Source organism: Phalacrocorax carbo, chromosome Z, assembly GCF_963921805.1.
Source record: "Phalacrocorax carbo chromosome Z, bPhaCar2.1, whole genome shotgun sequence".
Taxonomy (NCBI): domain Eukaryota; kingdom Metazoa; phylum Chordata; class Aves; order Suliformes; family Phalacrocoracidae; genus Phalacrocorax; species Phalacrocorax carbo.
The window spans coordinates 25,386,447-25,405,766 of NC_087548.1; the positions used below are offsets into that span (position 1 = coordinate 25,386,447).

Here is a 19,320-nt window from a genome sequence, read left to right on the forward strand (position 1 = left end):
AAAATATTTTTAGACCAATTTCCTGAGGAAGTGAAGCTTATCTAGTGAAAGATGTCCCTGCCCATGGTAGGTGTGTTGGACTAGATGATCTTCAAAGGTCCCCTCCAACCCAAAGCATTCTACGGTTCTATGGTTACTTGATTATATTGTCTGTCTGCACATGTTGGTCCTTCATGAAATATTGTTGAGTCTGTCATCTGATTTCAGCCAAACTTGAGGTGACATTTTGAAGATGATTATTTCCTAATTTTGAGAAAAAGAATTGCTAATTAGAGGAAAGAGACCTAAACTTGTGCTCTTGCTGCGGAGAAGAGAGGCAGAACTGTGGTGTGTGCCGTTTGTAATCAGCTAGTCAGTTTGTACCATTTAGGTTTGCTGTCTTCTGGGTAGGAATATTGTAGTAGCCATGGAGAGTAGAAGAGGCTCTTCTAGCAATGATGGAGTTTAAAGGAAGAAGGGCACGTTTCCTTAGGAAAGTGAAGTCTTCTTAGTTCCAGTGTGCACAGCAAGATGTCTTGAAGTTTTCCAAACTGAATGGATTTTCAATAAGTCACTTCTTAAGCTGTGCACTTGGAAATGTTTCCTTGCAAACTGTAGATAGAATAGCTGGTAGGAGCCACACTGGTTCTTTTTGTTGTATTCTGTCTTTAAATAAGGTAGTTGAAATTGAAGTACATGAATTTAATCTTACTCATCACAAAAAGAAAAAAATTAGCTTTCCTACAGCTACGTGTTAATGCTCTGTAGAGGGTGGATTTTATTATATTAAGCAAAAATATCATCCCAGTAACCTTAGTAAAGGTAGAGATAAGCTATGTAGTAAAACCACAGTTGACACTTCAGAAGTGCTACTTCAGAAGTGCTGCTTCAGAATTCTCTGCTTATCTGCAATGTGTTAGCAGGTGACAAGTTATAGGCTAAAGTTTGACTTCATCTTCTGGGGTCTGTAAGTGTATTAACCCCATTTAATGCCCCAACAGATTTATTATGGTTAAAAGAAAATAAATTAATAAATTAATTTATTCTCTCTCCTTCCCATCTCATATATGTGTATACACTTCTTTTTCAAGTACTTAGCAGCTAGTGGAAGTCTGAGAAGCTGCTCACATGAGTATTTCTGAAGTTGTCTTCGTTTTTAAATGGACCAATTTCTGTATTTACAGTGCCTGAAAATGACCTCAAAGCGGAATTTGTTTGTGCGGCTGGTGCCATGCCGCTGCCTGCGTGGAGAGGAGGAAACAGTCACTACACTTGATTATTCTCACTGCAGCCTGGAACAGGTGCCTAAGGAGATTTTTACTTTTGAAAAGACCTTGGAAGAACTCTATTTAGATGCTAATCAGATTGAAGAGCTTCCAAAGGTAAGTTGGGTGGTTTTCCTTTTAGTCTGTTACTTCATCAGCATTATAGAAGCTGATAGTGTCTAGCTTCCTGCTTTTAGGCTGCAGTTTGCCAACTGCTGTTAAATAAATGTTGGTCCCAGAAGAAGCAGCCCTGGTAGAAGGAATATTTATGCATTCCAGCTCGACTAGTTTGCTGCATGAATTGGGATGAAACTGCTTAAGCAACTGATTCAGCCCAAGAGAAGTACATAGTAGAAGAGGCAAGATAATCTATTTCTCTGGCAGTGTCTGCTCAAACTGACTAACTGTTCAACAGTTGCTGTATTTTGAACCTCTGATAACACACAAAGATTAGAAGAAGCAATATTACTGTCTTGTTCAGATCTCTGTGCCCAAAAGATAGCTAAAATCCAAACTATCTATTCACTTGAAGTCCTGCTTTCTTCTTTGGTACATGACTGAAGAGACTTTCTGAAGTGTCTCGGACTACTTAAGTTCAAACACTAGAGAGCTGGAATGCCACTTTGATTAATCTTTTACATAGAATTAATATTTGTTGTTTGTTCCGAAATCTGAAAAGAAACGGCATACTGAATTAGCAGTATACTAGAGAAGAATGAAGATTTTTGGTAGTGAAACTTCTGAGAAGTATGAAGTGATCACTGCAGTAAACTTGTTTCCATTACTAGGTCTTGTCTCAGTGGAATAAAACACTTAGGAGTTGAATTAAAAACTTAGGAGTTAGATGAAAGACTTAATATTTAAAATAATTTTGTCACAGTTACGTGCAAATCTTTGCTGTCATGCAGGACAACTATAGAATGCTTTGTTAGATATTTTGAAAATTAGCTACAACCACCTCAGGTTTTGCTGGTTTGGATTTTTTGAAAGATAAATTAAACAAATAAGGAAATAAAACAATTTCAGGATAGTAACTTGGCAGGTATCAGAAGCCCTGGATTCCAGTAAAGCTGATTTAAACCAGCTGAGTGCTTTTGAAAATCCAACCTTAAATGCTTGCGAGAAGCCATCAATGAAAATCTGTATTTGTATGTTGAATGGAGCTAGTAACACAGAAGTTAAAACTAGATATTTTGTCCGTCTGTTGCAGTTTAGAACTTCCACTATTTTATTCTTGTCTGTTTTCAAGCAGATATTTCTTTACTCCAGACTTAGGCACTTTAGGTTTTAGCAGCTTGTTTTTAAAGACTTTGTGACAGATTTTGAGGTTTTCTTTCTGATGATTTCAGAACTTCGTTCCTGTATCTCGTTCTTTATTGGAGAAGAATAAAATACCTTTCTTAGGAAAAAAAAAACCAAAACAACACCAAAAACCACAAAAAAAAAAAAAACAAAAAAAAAAACCCAAAGCAAATATCTTCATCCCAAACTCCTAAGTCTCTAAAAAATGCCTTTTAGTAATCTTTAAAGAGGAGGAAAGACTGTATTGTAGTGATCAAATGGGTGCATTGAGAAGCAGTAGTTAGTCTGCTTTTTTTTCCTTTTCTGTTACGTGCCATTTGATTTCATTAGTCAATTCGTATATGAAATCCAGTTTTGATATGCGAGTAAACTGAGAAGTGGGTAGTCTACCACTTGTTTTAGTCTAGTCTAAGTTTGAGCTGTCCACACAACTAGAAAGACTGCTTGAATGTTTGTTTTCTTCCTTGCTTTTATTTGCTGAACTGCAGAGACCTGGAATAGCCTATGCTTGCTTCATGTTAATGTGTTTGTACGTTATAATAAGTAATTCTTACAGGCTTATTTTTGAGAAGCTAAGCACTTTTTTCAGCTTTTCAGTAATTCTTGTCACTATTTTTTTACTGTCCTTCCAATTTTCAAAAGAAAAAAAGCCTCACGTATAAATTCAAATACTGTAAAGGAAATAAGCAGAGATATTAGGGAGTAGTGAAGACATAGCAGAAGTGTTAAATCATTTGACAGAAATTGTTAACTTAAAACTACCCATAAATCTGTGAGGGATGGCCTGTCACGTTTGAAATTATCCTAGCCGATTTGGAGCCAGAGTTTGAACTCGTGTATGCCTTTTCCCTAACCCAAGCTTTTATTTAATCTTTTAACTCTGAAAAAAGCTTCTAATTAAGCCATCTCAGATGAAGGGTGCAGTACTTTCTAGGCTGTCTCCAGCTTTCTGAAGCCTGCTTAAGACATTCCCACTCTCCCCCTTTCCTCTTTACCCCCAGTGGTGTGTTCTTATCCCTGTTTTGCAATCTGCTGTCCTTTGTACATCACAGCACAATAAGTTTGGCCCTGTCCTGTCAACCTGATCACTGAAATGGCCTGTCAGTGTATGTGTGCGGTGGTGTCTTGGTTTTTTTTTTAATTGCCTCTAATCTTTTCAGAACTCCAGCATACTTCAAAAATCTGTTCTTACAGTATAGCTTCTTAATTTAGTTGGCTGGCTGAGGGCACATGAGCGCACTATGGTGGAGAGAAAGATGGTGGTAGAGAATCATAGAATCATAGAATTGGTAAGTTGGAAGGGACCCACAAGGATCATCGAGTCCAACTCCTGTCCCTGCACAGGACAGCCCCAAATTCACACCATGTCTCTGAGGGCGTTGTCCAAGTGCTTCTTGAATAGCATCAGGCTTGGTGCCTCCCTGGGGAGCCTGTTCCAGTGTTCCACCACCCTCTGGGTGAAGAACCTTTTCCTAATATCCAACCTAAACCTCCCCTGGCACATCTTCCTGCCATTCCCTTGGGTTCTTTGCTTTACATTAAGCGCTGCTGTGTAGTCTCAGTTTCAAAAGTGACCGGGCATTTGAAATGCCTGCATCTTGTGCATTAAATCACATCTGAAAAGGTACCCTCTTTATCCCAAGTACCACAGTGTGGATTTGAGCTGGAAAGCTCAAACTCTAGCAGTTTTAGTTTTCCCTCTCACTTTGCTGTTCAGAAGAAATTGGAATTCTACAGTAAAATAGACCTTAAATATGTGACTTATGGTGTTTACTAACAGTAATGATGATCTACTTAACCACTGACTATATAAGCAATAAAAAAGAACAACGACAAAAGGAACAACTACAAATTCAACACCATATAAAACTCAACTCCCCCCCCGCCCCCAATTTTCCTTTAGGGATCTTGCAATTCCTTGTGCTGCATTTGCTTTCACCTAACAAACTGGGGAAATTTCTAATGACTCCAAGAGTCCAGATTATTGTTTTCAGGGATAAGTTGTAAGTATATAGTCTTGCTTAAAGTACTGAAATAAAGGAATGGCTTCAAAACACATGAGCTCATCAAAGGTCATCTACCCATATAATATCCTGAGTAACTTGTAACTCTTCCAAACTGTAATGATATCAAGTAGTTCTAACAGGTGCACATTTCTGAGGAATTGGAAACAACAGTAGGCAAGCTAAAGCTCATTCCTTGAGCTGCCCATCTTGCTACTTTATGTCTGCTTTTGTTCTGGGGTGTTATATGCAAACATTACATGAACGGAGCTTGTTCAATGGTCTGTGGTTGAAATAATGGTCATGTAACTGAGACACGCCCAAGAAGCTTTGGTTGAACTAAGCCCATTGCTATGATGTTGATTGGGATAGGTTTTGGTTCTTTTTGGTCATAGAACTCTTCCTGGTTTTGTATCATCTTTTCTCAGAATTCCAAAAGAAAAGAACACTAAGTCCAGGTGTTTAGGAATGATCTTCTCCAAACTTGTTGGGAAAGGTATACTCATCGTAAATTGTTCAGATGAACCTTTTCAACCACTTCCTTGCAGATATTTTTTCCGTGCTATCTGTAAGCTTCCTTCATATGGGTTGAGGATTTTTCTTCCATTACACTAATATTACTTGCCCTGTTTTGTCAATTTGTAAAGCTTTTGGATAAGAATCTCAAGGTGCCTTGCATGTAATCTGGCTCTGAGCTAATACTTGATACAAATTGTAAGGCACGTATACAGAAGAGATCATAGTTTTCTACATCCTTAGATGAAACTTTGACTAGTTTTCATCAAAATTTTGTTATTTTTTTGTGTACTTGAGCTAGGAAGCATGGAAGGGAAAAAAATATTGTAAGATAAAACAGAATAAATTTAAAACTTTTGGAGAAGATCAATACCTACTCAAATCCTGTGTTCCAGAACAATTTGCCTTTAAAAAAATGCATCTTTTTCCTTTTTTGAGGAAACTGTAATTACCTTTGGGGGTATCACATGGCTTATCTATTATGGAAAATATTTTGCAATGTTTGCAGGACAGTGTGTAATTACAGGTCACAATTTCTGAGATACTGGAAGGAATTTACAGGAAATGTTAAGCATAGCTGCTGGCTTGTTGTGACTATTTCCAGGTTTTTTTGCTTTCCTAAGCATTGTAAGCTTAGTCAATTTTGAATAAAACTAGTTAAATAAAGTTTTTGTAGTCAAAGACTCTAAATAGTCTGGCCTTCAAGCTGTGAGGTCAGAAGTTTAAAGGGATTAAAAACAAAAGCTATATAGAGGAAACTGAGAGAAAGTTGCATTCACTTTTTTCTTTGTTTCAATAGCAACTTTTTAACTGTCAGTCTCTGCACAAGCTGAGCTTGCCAGACAATGATCTAACCACATTGCCAGCATCCATTGCAAATCTCATTAATCTCAGGGAACTGGATGTCAGCAAGAATGGTAAGTCACTTCACTTATTTGTATTGGGGTAGCTAAAAAGCAAATCACCATTGACTGTGCAAAGACACTAGTGAAACTGTAATTTCTAGAAGCTACATAGCTAGTATATTTTAAATTACTACTCTAAATCACTGCTTAACATAAAAGATGCTCTTTTGTCATCTGGTTGTGATGTTTAATTGTATCTTTCAAACTCATTGGTTAGTACTTTGAGATTCGTTACTGAAAGCCGTTATTGTGAATTATTTTATATTCTTTCAAAATGCATATACTCAAACTTACTACTTTTAGTGGCTTTCTTCATATTTAATTCTACTGAAGAGAGCCTGCACAAAAATTTGTAAAATCTTGCTGGATTCTATTGTTATATTTTATTTCATGTGAAACTTATTTTAGGTTTATTTTAATGAGCTGTCTGTAAATTGTAGTAGGACTTGCCTGCTTTGCTGTTTGACTTTGGGGATGGTAACTTCTGTTGCGTGAGGAAAAGAGACTGTGAACGACTGGTTCACTTGTCTGACTTGTTAAAAAATCTGTTATTCTGTGTGAGTCAGTCTTTTATAAATTATGAAGCAATGTCAGCCAAGTGTTGTATACATGGGGTTTTTTAAATGGTGCTGCTTTGGCAAGCTAGCAGATGCATGCAACTGAGGAAACTGAAATAACTTATGTTGTCATCAGACTTACTTGTGTGGCTTATCTGAGATGAAAAAAACCTCAGTCATGTTAATTGATGACAATATAATAGTCTTGTCTTAATAATTCACAGTGAAGTAAGGGGACTTCTTGATCATATTTGAAAAAAAGAATTACATAAATATGCAAATGATTTTATCATGTTAAATTCATTGTTTTATTTGGCCAGCCATCTAATTATGATTCCACAAAGTTAAGTATGTTCTGCTTTATTAAGAAAGTATTCCAGTTGTCGAAGCGTTGGCATTCTCCTTGATTGTCCATTGTAGCCCAATCTGTACTTAAACTATTACTTTATTATTTCTGCCTAATGAACGCAGCATTTAGTGTGATAAATTGACCTGATTGTTGCTGCTCTGTTCCTGGTACAAGTGGATTAATAGTTTTTCTTAACGAACACTGGTCTTAAACTTTCATAGTGACAGACAACAAAGAAAGAGTCATCTTGTTGTCCTGGGCTGAACTGTTGAAAAGATTAACTGTTTCTGGCACAAGTTCTCAGTGCAGAAGACTTAAAAGCAGCAAAAGGGCATTTGAATTCTCATGCTGGCAAATTCCTTAGCTTATGTACGTAAATAGGCAGCTGGTCACTTACCAGCTAGAGAGTTACTTGTCTGCTCAAAATGGCGTAACCTTTAGCTAAGCCTTTAGAGAGCTGCTGAAAGAGCACTTGTTCCTCTGAGACATATAAAGAATTTAAGGAGGCAATAGTTAAATGATACGCTATCCCAGTAAACGCTGGGATAAAATGCTTTGAATGCTGAGAAAGAGATGCTGAGAAAGCTCTGTTTTGTAGGGGTTGTTTTGTTTTTAACACCTTTCAGGGAAACAGCAGGACACAACCTTATTTAAACTATTATCATTTGCCTGTTTTCAATCTTATCATGGTTTGGATAGCTTCTCTGCCTTGTGTTGCACATCAGAGATAGTCCTGAGGTCACATGCTTGTTTACTTGGGGTGTCTTGTCTCCCACTATTCCTGAAAGCTCTGTAAAACCAAAAAAGCCAAACAGGGTCCTTGTCTTTGGGTGAGGTAAGAAATAGCGCTGTTTATTCTGTAATAAATTTGGTATTGTTTTTCACTTCAATTTGGCTTAAGTGCCTTCCCTTTCTGTTGACCTCTCCACTGTTGCAACCAGAGAACATTTTTCTCTTGACAACTGCAAGCCTATTCTCTTCCCTTCCTTTTCTCTTGGCAAGAATTTACTGCTCAGTTTCCCACTGTCCACAATTGTTCTGATGTGTGTCTGATAGAGCCAAATAGGAGGGGGTTTTATTAGTTTTTCCAAGACTAGCAAAACTGATCAAATCTCTTGTTTCTTCCTTTGTCTTTGTTAGATACTGAAAGAATACAGTGTGGAAGCAGTGGACTTTGGGAAGCACAGGGATTACTTTCCCTTAATTTATTAAAAAAAAAAAATATCACTGGAGATGAATCACCAGTCTTGGTGCAGGATGATGAGAGATGCCAAATTCTAAAATAATTGAGTGTGATTTCAGATTCTTGTGGTTGTGGCAAGTGAAGGTGATAGTTCCTGTGTTTTTCTTCTAGTATTGATATACCATAAGTGTTTTCTTCTGATGTGAATAGAGCTAAATCAAGGAATGCGGATGGCTTTAGGTCAACTATACATTTAGTTTTCAAGGTTGCATTTTAGAAGGGTAGTTAGTTAGACTTTACTTTTCAAACACCAACATGCTTGAAATATGATAGGATTTTCATGTAAGTTGAGCTGTTTGCAGAATAGGCATAATCTCATGTATTAACTGAAGAGAAGTATTTAATTTTCTAAAGAGCTGATACAAAAATGAAGAATAAAGCTTCCATTTTAAAATGTGTTCAAGTTACCTTATGAACTGCAGAGTCTGGCTCACAGAGACCTGTTGCAGAGGAGAAAGTCCAGCTTTCCAAGTAGAACTACATACATACATATGTGTGTGCATAATTTTTGACATTTAAGTGAAAGATCAAAATGCAGAAATTCTTCAAGGTGACAGATTCATTACATAAAAAGCATTAGTCAAAGAAAGCAATCTTTGTGATGTTTTAGTAGCTCATAAAAGGTCTTGCCTTCTTAATTTCAGATTTAAATGTGTCTAATTGTATATATAAAATGTATAAAACTGCATAATGGAGACACAGCAGCTGTGCAAATGCAGTAACTTAAGAATATTTAAAAATACTTAAACAGAACAAGGATTCCTCTAGCCTAATGGCCTGTCTCCAACAGTAACCAAAAGCAGAAGCCTAGGGAAGATTTCGTAAATTATAGAAAGTCAGGAGGCATGCGTGTTTCCCTCTATGCTCCCTGTGTCCAGTTAATTGGGCCTTCTTGAGCCAACCAGGTTTTATTTAGGAGTCTTCATTTGACTCCTTCTCTGACAATATATCTAGTCTTGGCATGAAGTGACATATGTTTCAAGGCATGTGCTGGGTTACGGAGTACAAACCTCCAACAGTTGTGTGTTCTGGAGAATACAGAAGTCTCTGTACAAACGTTTGGTTTGGAATATATTATTCATGGTTGCTGAAGAGGTCATGGCATGGATGTTGCCTAAAATATCAAACTGCTGCTATATGTGTAGCAAGTATGGAATAGAGTTAGTTTTAACTCTGCCTTTAGGCTTCACAGAATCAGAATCACAGGTTGGAAGGGACCTCAGGGACCATCTAGTCCAACATTTCTAGGAAGAGTGCAGCCTAGACAAGATGGCCCAGCACCCTGTCCAGACAACTCTTGAAGGTGTCCAACGTGGCCGCGTCAACCACTTCCCTGGGGAGATTATTCCAACGGTGACTGTCCTCAATGTGAAGAATTTTCCTCTTGTGTCCAATCAGAATCTCCCCAAGAGCAACTTGTGTCCATTCCCCCTTGTCCTCTCCATGGGACTCCTTGTAAAAAGGGAGTCTCCCTCTTCTTTGTAGCTGCCCCTTAAGTACTGGTACATAGTGATGAGAATCCCCTCTGAGCCTCCTTTTCTCAAGGCTGAACAAACCCAGCTCTCCCAGCCTATCCTCGTGTGGCAGCTTCCCAGTCCTTTGGTTGTCTTGGTGGCCCTTCTCTGGACCCCTTCCAGCCTGTCCACATCCTTTTTGTATAGTGGGGACCAGAACCGTACACAGTACTCCAGGTGTGGCCTGAGCAGTGCTGAGTAGAGCGGGATGATGACTTCTTTCTCTCTGCTGGCAATGCCCTTTTTGATTCAACCCAGCATCCTGTTGGCCTTCTTGGCTGCAGGAGCACACCATTCGCTCATATTGAGCCTCCTGTCCACCAGGACCCCTGGGTCCCTTTCCACAGAGCTGTTCTGCAGCCAGGTGGATCCCAGTCTGTGCTGCACTCCCAGGTTATGTTTTCCCAGGTGCAAGACCTTACACTTGTCCTTGCTGAACTTCACAAGGTTCTTGCTGGCCCACTCTTCCAGCCTATCCAGATCTCCCTGCAGAGCAGCTCTCCCTTCTGGAATGTCTACTTCCCCACTCAACTTGGTGTCATCAGCAAACTTCATCAGGCTACACTTGATGCCGTTAACCAGATCACTTATGAAGATGTTGAATAACATTGGGCCCAATATTGATCCCTGGGGGACCCCACTTGTGACAGGTTGTCAGTTTGAGAAAGAGCTCTTTATCACCACCCTTTAGGTGCGGCCTGTCAGCCAGTTCCCCACCCACCACACAGACCACTTGTCTAGGCCATAACGCATTAATTTCTCCAGGAGGAGGCCATGGCGGACAGTATCAAAAGGTTTGGAGAAGTCCAGGTAGACAATGTCCACTACCCGCCCCATGTCAACCAGGCAAGTCATTTTGTCATAGAAGGCCACCTCACTCTGTCATAGGGCACCAAGAATGCTTGGTAATAGGCAATAAATTTTGTAGTTTTTTGGTAGTGAGTACATTAGTTGTTTTTTTTATGGTGTTTTAACCTGATTCCTAAGGTTATTGTGAACCTTTAATATCAGAGGTATTCTACTGTTTCTTTCCAGGTACGATGAAGCTTGGTGCTGTCCTAGTCATGAAGATGAAATGATACTTAAATAAATGGTACAATAAATGAACTGCTTTTCTTTACCAGAAATTACACCCATTTCAGAAGGCCTCAAGAAATGTCCTTCTTCCCAGTCCTACTGGCCTACATGCTAAGGAGAAGTTGCAGCATATAGACTATAAGACCTACATAGAAAAATTAGTGTTTTATTTATGAAGCTAAGGAAAACTTTCAATTTTTAAATCCTCTATGGTCAAGTAATGTTTGTATTGACAGTTGTACAGGAAAAAAAAAAAAACAAGCTACCCACCAAAAAAGCCCACAACACCATTTTTCACCCCTAAATCTGTCTCTTTCAGGGTTTATTAACGTTTAGGGGACAACAATTTCCTTGTGCCTTGAGGATGCCAGCCTTAGTCTGCACGTAGGACAATGTGAAAGACTGTCAAGGAAATGTTTTTACCTCTTCTTTGAAGAAGGGGAAAGCATTCATGTGCAGTCTATGATGGCGTATATAAAGGAAAGAAGAGTTGGCTTTATGGCTTTCCTGTAGCCTGGGAGATGGGCTTGAAATTACTTGTGCCTATGGAGTTAGCATTGTGGGAAACAGTGAGATGGTCTGATTTTCTCTGCTTGCAGTTAAAGAGAAAGACTGAATTTTTAGGTTTTATATTATTCAGGCCTTTGGAGGATTAAGTAACAAGATTAGAAAACAAATAGCAAGACCAAAAGAAACATGGTGTTTTGGAAATAAGGGTGTCTTCCTTAGTCCCTTAGATGTTAAGGCATGGTTCTCTAACTTTGCTGAAACATCGCAGTGAAAAATGTGTCAATTTGTCAAGCAAGGAACCTTCATGGATAAATACACAAACTAAACCCAAGAAAGCAAACACCCACCCACACCCATACCCCCTGCCTCCAGGCATATCTGTGTATAAAATGATTTAAATAATTTTAAAGAATTTTGTTAACAGATGCAAATTTAGATCAAATATGTTTTCTTCAGTGTTCTAAAATCATCTGCTGATTTGGCAAACTGGCTTTAGTACACTGTGTGCCAAAAGTTGGAAAATGAGAATTCAGGAGAGTATCTAGTCTTATGTTGCCCATCTGGGGCATTTAGGAAGATGTTTTTTCTAGGACTTGAGAATTATTCATAGTTAATAGGGAGACAGATCCAAGTTTTATTTTCTGCAGAGAGAAGTAAGAGAGGAAAAGCCTGAATAAATAAATAACTTGATGTAAATTTGCTATTTCTCTGCTTATACTGGGAGTGGGGGTGGGGAAGGGCAGACAAGAGCAGGAGGCTTATATCATCCATAAGAGTGAAATAAAAGACAATTGATCTGGTGTTGACTGCTGAGTCTGTAGCTTTACTGTAATGTATCATCATATAGAGGTCATAAATTTGTCCTAAATGTAGGCAGGTATTCTGTTTAAAATTCTTTATTTAAGTGTTTATAGTATTTTATTCTTAAATATATTGTCTGTCTTATTAAAGATACTGAACAGGATCTGTTTCTGCAGAATAAAATGATCTCTGTATAAGAGGGTGTGAACAGAATGGAATTTCAATGCAGTTACGGTCTTGAGCATAGAATTCGAGTGTACACATCTGAAATTTTGTATTAAACTAATTTCAGATCTCTGGACTCAAAGAAATTTTTGTAACACAGAAGAGGCATTGTAGAAGTAATTATAGGGTTTTTAGACGTGAATTTTTGTGTAAAGACAGAACATACCTTTATTTTTGTAAAGGGACATGCTTTGAGTGACAGTCATAGTGTATCAACCAAAAGTGACTGGAAAGCCAACACTGAATTTTTGCAGTCTGGGGTTGGAGGGGGCAGGGAGAGGGAAGCAAAGTTGCTTTATGGGTTTACGTTACACTTTAGTTTCAGGTTTCTCTGGGGATTCAGCAACACTCCAGTCATGAATTAGACATAGCTGAAAACCACCTGAACCTTGGTATTTGTCCAAGACAGCATTATGAACAAAACTGCTGCCCACAACCTTCCGTGTGTTCCACATTTTGCAGTTTTACCCTGTGCTGGCGTGTTTAGGTTTATGCAAATTAGTGTGTCAAGGATGTTTTCAAGAAGCAGCCTTATTGGCTCTCTTTCCCCCCCCCCCCCCCCCCCCCCCCCAAAGAAAAGGCATTTAGGAACCCTCTATTGCTACTCACACTCCTTCTCCTTTACATTGTGTAAGGAACATGGCTAGAGCAGGCCTAGAGCTGCCTTACTCTAAAAATTTAAGTTCTTCCAAATGCTTTGATGATGAATGCTTAGAAGACTATTGTGGGCTTGCTGGAGTATCCTAGCTGTGCCAGTATACTTGTAAAAAAGCAATAAACAAACCACCACCACCCCCCACCCCCCCCCAAAAAAACCAAAAACCCCTTCTAAACTGTTGTCTTGTTTCCTCTGCCTGCATCAGCTCTGATAATTTAGCAGTGCAAGTTATTGTTGTTGGAGAAAATGATGATGAGACATTATCCATTTAAATAGATCAGGAGGCTAACATACAGTATAAAATAGGATTCATTACAGTCTCAACCTCACAGAATTCATGTGAGTTTTTAGCTTTCAGATTCAAAACTAAAAATTTTGAATGTCACGAGTGGTCTCAAAGCAAAAATTTAGAAATATTAAAATTGACTCAGGCCTGTAATGGGTTCAAAGCTATAAAAAAAGCAGTTTACATCTTAATGCTGCTGCTTTGTCCACATATGGACACTTATTCTGCAAAAGAACCTTTTGTCTTAATTGTCATTAATATTTTATTACTATATAAATGTATGTTGTTAAGTACCTACCTTGTTAACAAAATGAGCACCAAGTATATTGCTAATACTTAATTTTACTGTAAATTGAATTTATTATAATAGTTATTACAACCAATATGAGTACATTTTTCTTTAAAGCTTATTAGAAAAGCGTAAACATTTCCCTGTAGAAGTATTTCCTGGATTTTTTCTGTTTTCTAAATGAAAACACTGTTTAACTTGTTTCTGTCAGATTGGTAGGTCAGCTGAAATTTTCATGTTAATCGTTACAGGGACTGTACAAACGTTACCTATTTTGCTGTGTGAGAAACCTCCAAACATTCCTCCAGATAAAGATTCAACTTCCATTTTTCATTGTGTAAACTGAAGAAAGGAGCCTCCAGCATAGTTGTAGCTTACAACCCTGCAAGTGACCATCATTAAAGGGTGGGACAAATGGGAAAGAAAATTTTTAAGCTTTCAGAGCATGTAGATTTGGAGGAAAGGGCTTTGTAAAGTGGAGAGGTGAATCTGTTTCCTAAGCTAGAAGGAGGTACTTGTCAAGCGAAGTCACTTCAAAGAAAAATCAGGAAATCCAGTGGAGTTTGTTTTCAGAATTTTGTAAATATTTTGTAGGATTAATGATTTCCTTGATAAAAGCAAAAATTTTTCTAAGAAGACAACTTTTCTGCGTAAACAAAGTAAAGAGAGTAAATGATGAAAAGCTACATAAATGTATTAAAATTGGTGTTTTGTTAAATCTGTAACAAGTTTAATGATGGTAGGTTAAATATATAACATATGGTTTTTGAGTTGTTCTACAGAAAGGTAGGTTTCTTCCACAGGTCTCCAAGCTTACATATTTTTGCTTTTAGTAAAAGACAGTCAGAAAGCCATGGCTTCTGTAATGCTCATATACAGAGAAAACCAAGTTGCAAGGAATTTCACAATTCTGAGTCTGAGAGTGCAAGAGAAGCAACTGATGTGACATATAGCAGGTTTCAAAAGCTTTGAGGTATGTTTGCAGAACTGGATGAAAGTGTATTCTCAATAGTTGCTCCTGTCTCTTGAAACAATTTTTTTAGGATAGGTTTTCACAAAATGAGCTGGAAGCTTCTAAGCTGCTTGGTGACGACGAGTGTACTGAGTACCACCTTGTACACAGGTACATGGAGGTCAGCCTTGTGCTGAGCTGCAACTCCAGCCCTGAGCAGGAAGTTGTTACTGCTGCCCTGCAGGCTGGTCAGCCATCTCATGGAAGCCTGAGATCCTGGTTGATCTGAAACCAGCTGTGGCAGGGGATCCGCTAAGGATTTTGGAAAGAGGAATGGATGTTCAAAAGGAAGGATAGATGGGTCAGCGTTGTGCAGTGAATTGGTTGGGCTCTAACACACTGCTTGCTTTGAATAATGAAGAATGCTGCTTTTACTTCAGAAGGTATACAGGAATCCCAAATTCAAGCAAATTATATAAATATATAAGAATACAGACAGTGACTGATACTTCAGTTTAAGCTTTCAGTTTAAAATTTCAGCTTTTGCAAACAGATTCCATGTAATTTTTGGGGGCACTGTGGCATGTATTATTGAGTTCTGAAAATATTTTGGTTGCCATGGTTGATTCATATTGGCTGGAAGGACAGTTGTAGCAGAGGCCTGAGTGGAAGAACAAACAAAAGCTGCTCTTTCTATGGTGGAACTGTTTTCAAGCAGGTCCTAATAGCTGCTTGCCCAGAAGTTGCGATCATGATGAATAGATTAGCTGAGGGAAGAATGTGTGTAATTAGGGTTGCTTTCATGTTCATGCAGACTGAGCCAGTGTGTTTGCCTCTGTGTCCTCTATACTTGAAGGGTGCAGAGTGGGACAGGTGTACAGCAGGCTGAAGTTTCATTTATTTTGCAGCAAGAGGGCCTTTTGGTGTGCCTGCTGTTGGGAGAAGTTGGGGTTTTTTGTCACATGCCCCACCAACTGAGAGATCTAGCAGTAAACTCCTTCCTTTGGGGACATCACCCATATGGCTTCTACAGGTCTCATATTTATTAGTAATTTTCTTTCTCTGCTCTTCAGGAATTTAACCAATACTTTTTTTTTTTGATGGGGGCAAGCTTATTTAAAATGTTTCTGCATGAGAAGAGGTGGAACTTGATTTGGAGGCATTGCCACTGCTGTATAGCAGTAATGGTTTCAATAACTGAAGTCTGGGCATACTAGTTTAAGCACTTGACTGTGAAGAAAAATATGACTACATCACTAGAGTATAAACAGCAGAGCTGAGACAGTAGTGTATCAGGGTGTAAGCTGTAGGATCCATTGCAGGGAAGGATACTGCCAGCAATGGATGTGACTTGCACAATTTTCTGTAAATCCAGAATTGCCAGTATTTCTGAATGAAAAAAATGTTACCTGATGGAAAGAGAAAGTTGTCGCAGTTTTCTCTCCTGATCTGCAAGTTGTGCTGATCCTGGTGACAGGAAAGGATTGTGCTATGTAGGGGAGGAGATGAGTGTAACTCCAGATGGTGACTGGGTCCCCAATTATACTTAAAATTGCCTTAATCCAGTCTAAGCAAAGGGAGGGACTTGTGTGGACATTTGCTGTGATGAGCTGTGCCAAAACAATCATTGCTGTCTGGGGAGTTAGAGATCAGGCTAAATTCTGTACTTCAGCTGTGTTATGTGATCAGAATTGGGGTTGATTACCTTCAGATTTGTGGCCATTGACCCAAAATCTTGATATGACCTTTCTAGTATACCCTTTGGGCCTGTGCTGCAGCTGGTCTGGGTTTCTTAGTAAACACCACTCTCTAGGTTAGGCTGGTTAGCTGGTTGCCAAGTAGAGTTCTGAATGACGAGTGCTTTCTGGTTTTGGCTTAGTCCAGACAAGAATTTTAGGTTCGTTTTCCTTGCCTTACTGCCAAATTTTCCTTAACAATCTTCCAGTCCTAGCCCCTGCCCCCACTTTCTCTTTTTTTAATGTATTGGTTTTGGTAGAAACTGGCCAGAGAGTTTAAAAGTGAGTGAAATTTGGGAAAACGAGGAAGGAACAGACAAGTAAATACTAAAAGCTATTACATGAATCTCACTTCTGTGGGAAACGACACTAAAAAAGAACTTCGTCCTCAATTCAGTTTGGATCTGGTAGTTAAAGGTTACCAGCAAACAGCATTTTTCCTGTTGTCCTCTGCAAATGGTCATAGTCACAAGTGTGGTGGTTTGTGTGGTTTTTTTTTTTTTTAAACAGCAAGCATGATCTGTAAATCAGCTACAGCAGTGAAATGGGTTAGGGGTGATGATGGTGATCATGTTGTGTAGGAAACAGCAGGATGAAGAACCTGGCCAGATGATGCTTTTCAAGGAAAGAGGGAGAAGGCTGCAACAGATTAGATAGCCCCCTAAGTAATCTGTTGTGCTGTCTTCCTCTTCTATAATTCTTATCGGTGTATAAACAAAACAGTAAGAAAAGGAAAGAAAAATGGGATTTAGAAAGGATCGTGGATCTCGGTGTTCGTTTGATCACATGCTCATGGAGGGTGGGGCTGGCTATCAAATGGATTAATTCGCACAGTGTTATGAAAGGAGTGTGGAAAGACATGGTCACGGAAACACACGGTCATGGAGACCCTCAAGATTTGCTGAGCTTCCTTAACAGGGAAGACAGTTCAGGACACTAAGGACAGGTGGAAAGCAGAGAAAGAAGGAACAGTTTGTCTTATAAAGTGCTCTTTACAGCCTTTTGTCCTTGTCTCATCTCTCTTTCCAGTGTATCTCTGTCTTCTTACTTACTCTTCTTTCTTACTTTTTGAATTTGCTTTCTTGGTGTGTGAACTGAAAGAATATTAACCCAAGAGTAACTCCATGTTTCTAGCATGCAGGAGGAATATAGCTAAGGAGAAGTGAGTGTCTGAAGGTTGTTGTATAGACAGTAAATAAATGCAACTTCCTATCACATGGTAGAGGGGAGCAGTCTCCTAATTTTTTTTTTCTTCTTCTGAACGTGTGCTACAAATGTGAGGTGTATTTCATGCTGTCATTCCCAATGTACTGCTCTTTGGAACTTAGTCTATGGGCTCCTTCATTCTTAGCTTTCTCATTAGTTGAATTTCTGTTGTTAATTTGTTGTTAAAACTGTTGCTGCCTCTTTCCCAAGGCATAGTCAAACGAGACTACTGTAGAGCCCTCTGATTATGTATAAAAGCATGCTGATTTAACATGTCTGTATTTGGATAACTAATATTTTATTTGGCTGTTCTTTCGAGAGTAAGTTTATATTGACATCCTCCTCTCTAGCAGATGTGCTGTGTGTTTTGTCTTCTAGGTAGTTATCACAGCTTTAAGTCTTCTGTGTTTCAATGAATTCTTGACACAGGCAGTGCAAACTAATATTAGTATTAAAAACATGAGGTTTAACATGTTGGACCAGAGCAATCCTTTATCCAACGACCAAGCCAAGGCCAGATTTTGAACTGAGAGTGATAAAGTGAATTGAATCAGTGTCCTCTGTCGTCATCACCTGCTTCAACTCCACTCACAGCCCCAGTAAACTTCATGTGGCTGAAGCCATATATAAAGCTATATTTCTTACACATGTGTGCATATACATGAACATGCATGATAGTAGAACAGAAGTGTCAGAAATCTTGGCATATATTACAGTTGATGGTTCAATTGCTTCCGATCACCTCTGCTTTTATATGTTATTGTTCTCAAGTTCAATAGTCTATTTCCCAAAAGGATCTATGATAGAGGTATTTAAACACCTGGATTAAAACCCCTGGGGTTTTGTGCCTCTCGTTGTTCTCCTTTACGTTGCATTTCTGTTGTTGTTTCTTTCAATTTTAATTATTAAACTGTTCTTACCCAACCTACGAGCGTTACCCTTCTGATTCTCTCCCCCATCTGCTGGTGGGGGAGTGAGCGAGCGGCTGTGTGGGGCTGAGCTGCCGGCTAAACCACGACAATGTTGAAAGTGAAAAAAGCTGAATAGATGCTTTTCTTGCCTTTCACCTCTCAGTAATGGAGTATAACACCTGGTATGAGTCAAACGTAATAATTTCAACCATTTAGTATGACAAACAGGTTCTTGTCAAGAAAGACCTAAAAGCCTACTTTGACAGACAGAGTGTTTTGACTTAAGTTGAATTTATGGAAAAGTCATCACAGTGACTTTGCTCTTCAACATTACAAATTGACTTGATGTGGAAGTATGTGTTTTGTGACTATTTTTGTTGTCAGGTGTTATTGCCATCTCTTAAGTCCTAATATATCAGGTCAATCTTGTTACTGCACAAACAGAGAAAGAACCAAACTCTAAGCTAGCACCAGAAATTGTGTAATTTGTTATGCAAGTAAAAATATTACTTAGCAGCTGATTCTTTGCCATGGTTTTTCTCCTTCGGTATTCTCAGAACAGATACATGGGGAGATATAACCAAGTCCCACCTGCCAATCTGAACGAGAAGGCACACTGCCCTTGTCTTTCTCTCTGCATCTGGACCATAAGAGAGTTAAGATGCTTGTAGCAGCATGTAATTTCACACTCTCACTAGCCTAAAAGCAAGCATCCACAGAGTACAGTTCCTTAGTGGTCTTGGTCCCTCTCCACACACCTGATAAAGCAGTCTGGAAGCCGACACAATAACATGCATTAATTGAAAGACAAAGAGCTGATTTCTGTTACTTGAAAAAACACAGTTGTTTTAAACTAAATTCATTTTACTGGTGTATAGGTTTTTCTTGAAAAAAATGTTTTCTTAATCCAAGTTGAAGGAGTTCAGTATGAGTGGTTGTTAGAAGTTTATTTAAAATGAAAACACTTGTCCCATGGTACAAAAACAATGTAGTGGTACGTTGCAAAAGCAACTGCAGTTGTGATAACCATGGTTTT

At 38.7% G+C, this 19,320-nt stretch overlaps 1 protein-coding gene across 14 annotated transcripts in view; it reads left to right on the forward strand.

Annotated features, from left to right (window-relative positions):
* The window catches only part of ERBIN (erbb2 interacting protein), a 123,665-nt gene that overhangs the window by 51,593 nt on the left and 52,752 nt on the right, over positions 1–19,320 (forward strand). For all 14 annotated transcript variants that reach the window (XM_064439333.1, XM_064439345.1, XM_064439335.1 and 11 more), the window contains 2 exons: positions 1,164–1,361; positions 5,865–5,982. In XM_064439333.1, the coding sequence (XP_064295403.1) occupies positions 1,173–1,361; positions 5,865–5,982 (307 nt within the window). In that variant the 5' untranslated portion in view covers positions 1,164–1,172. The remainder of the gene's footprint in view (positions 1–1,163; positions 1,362–5,864; positions 5,983–19,320) is intronic.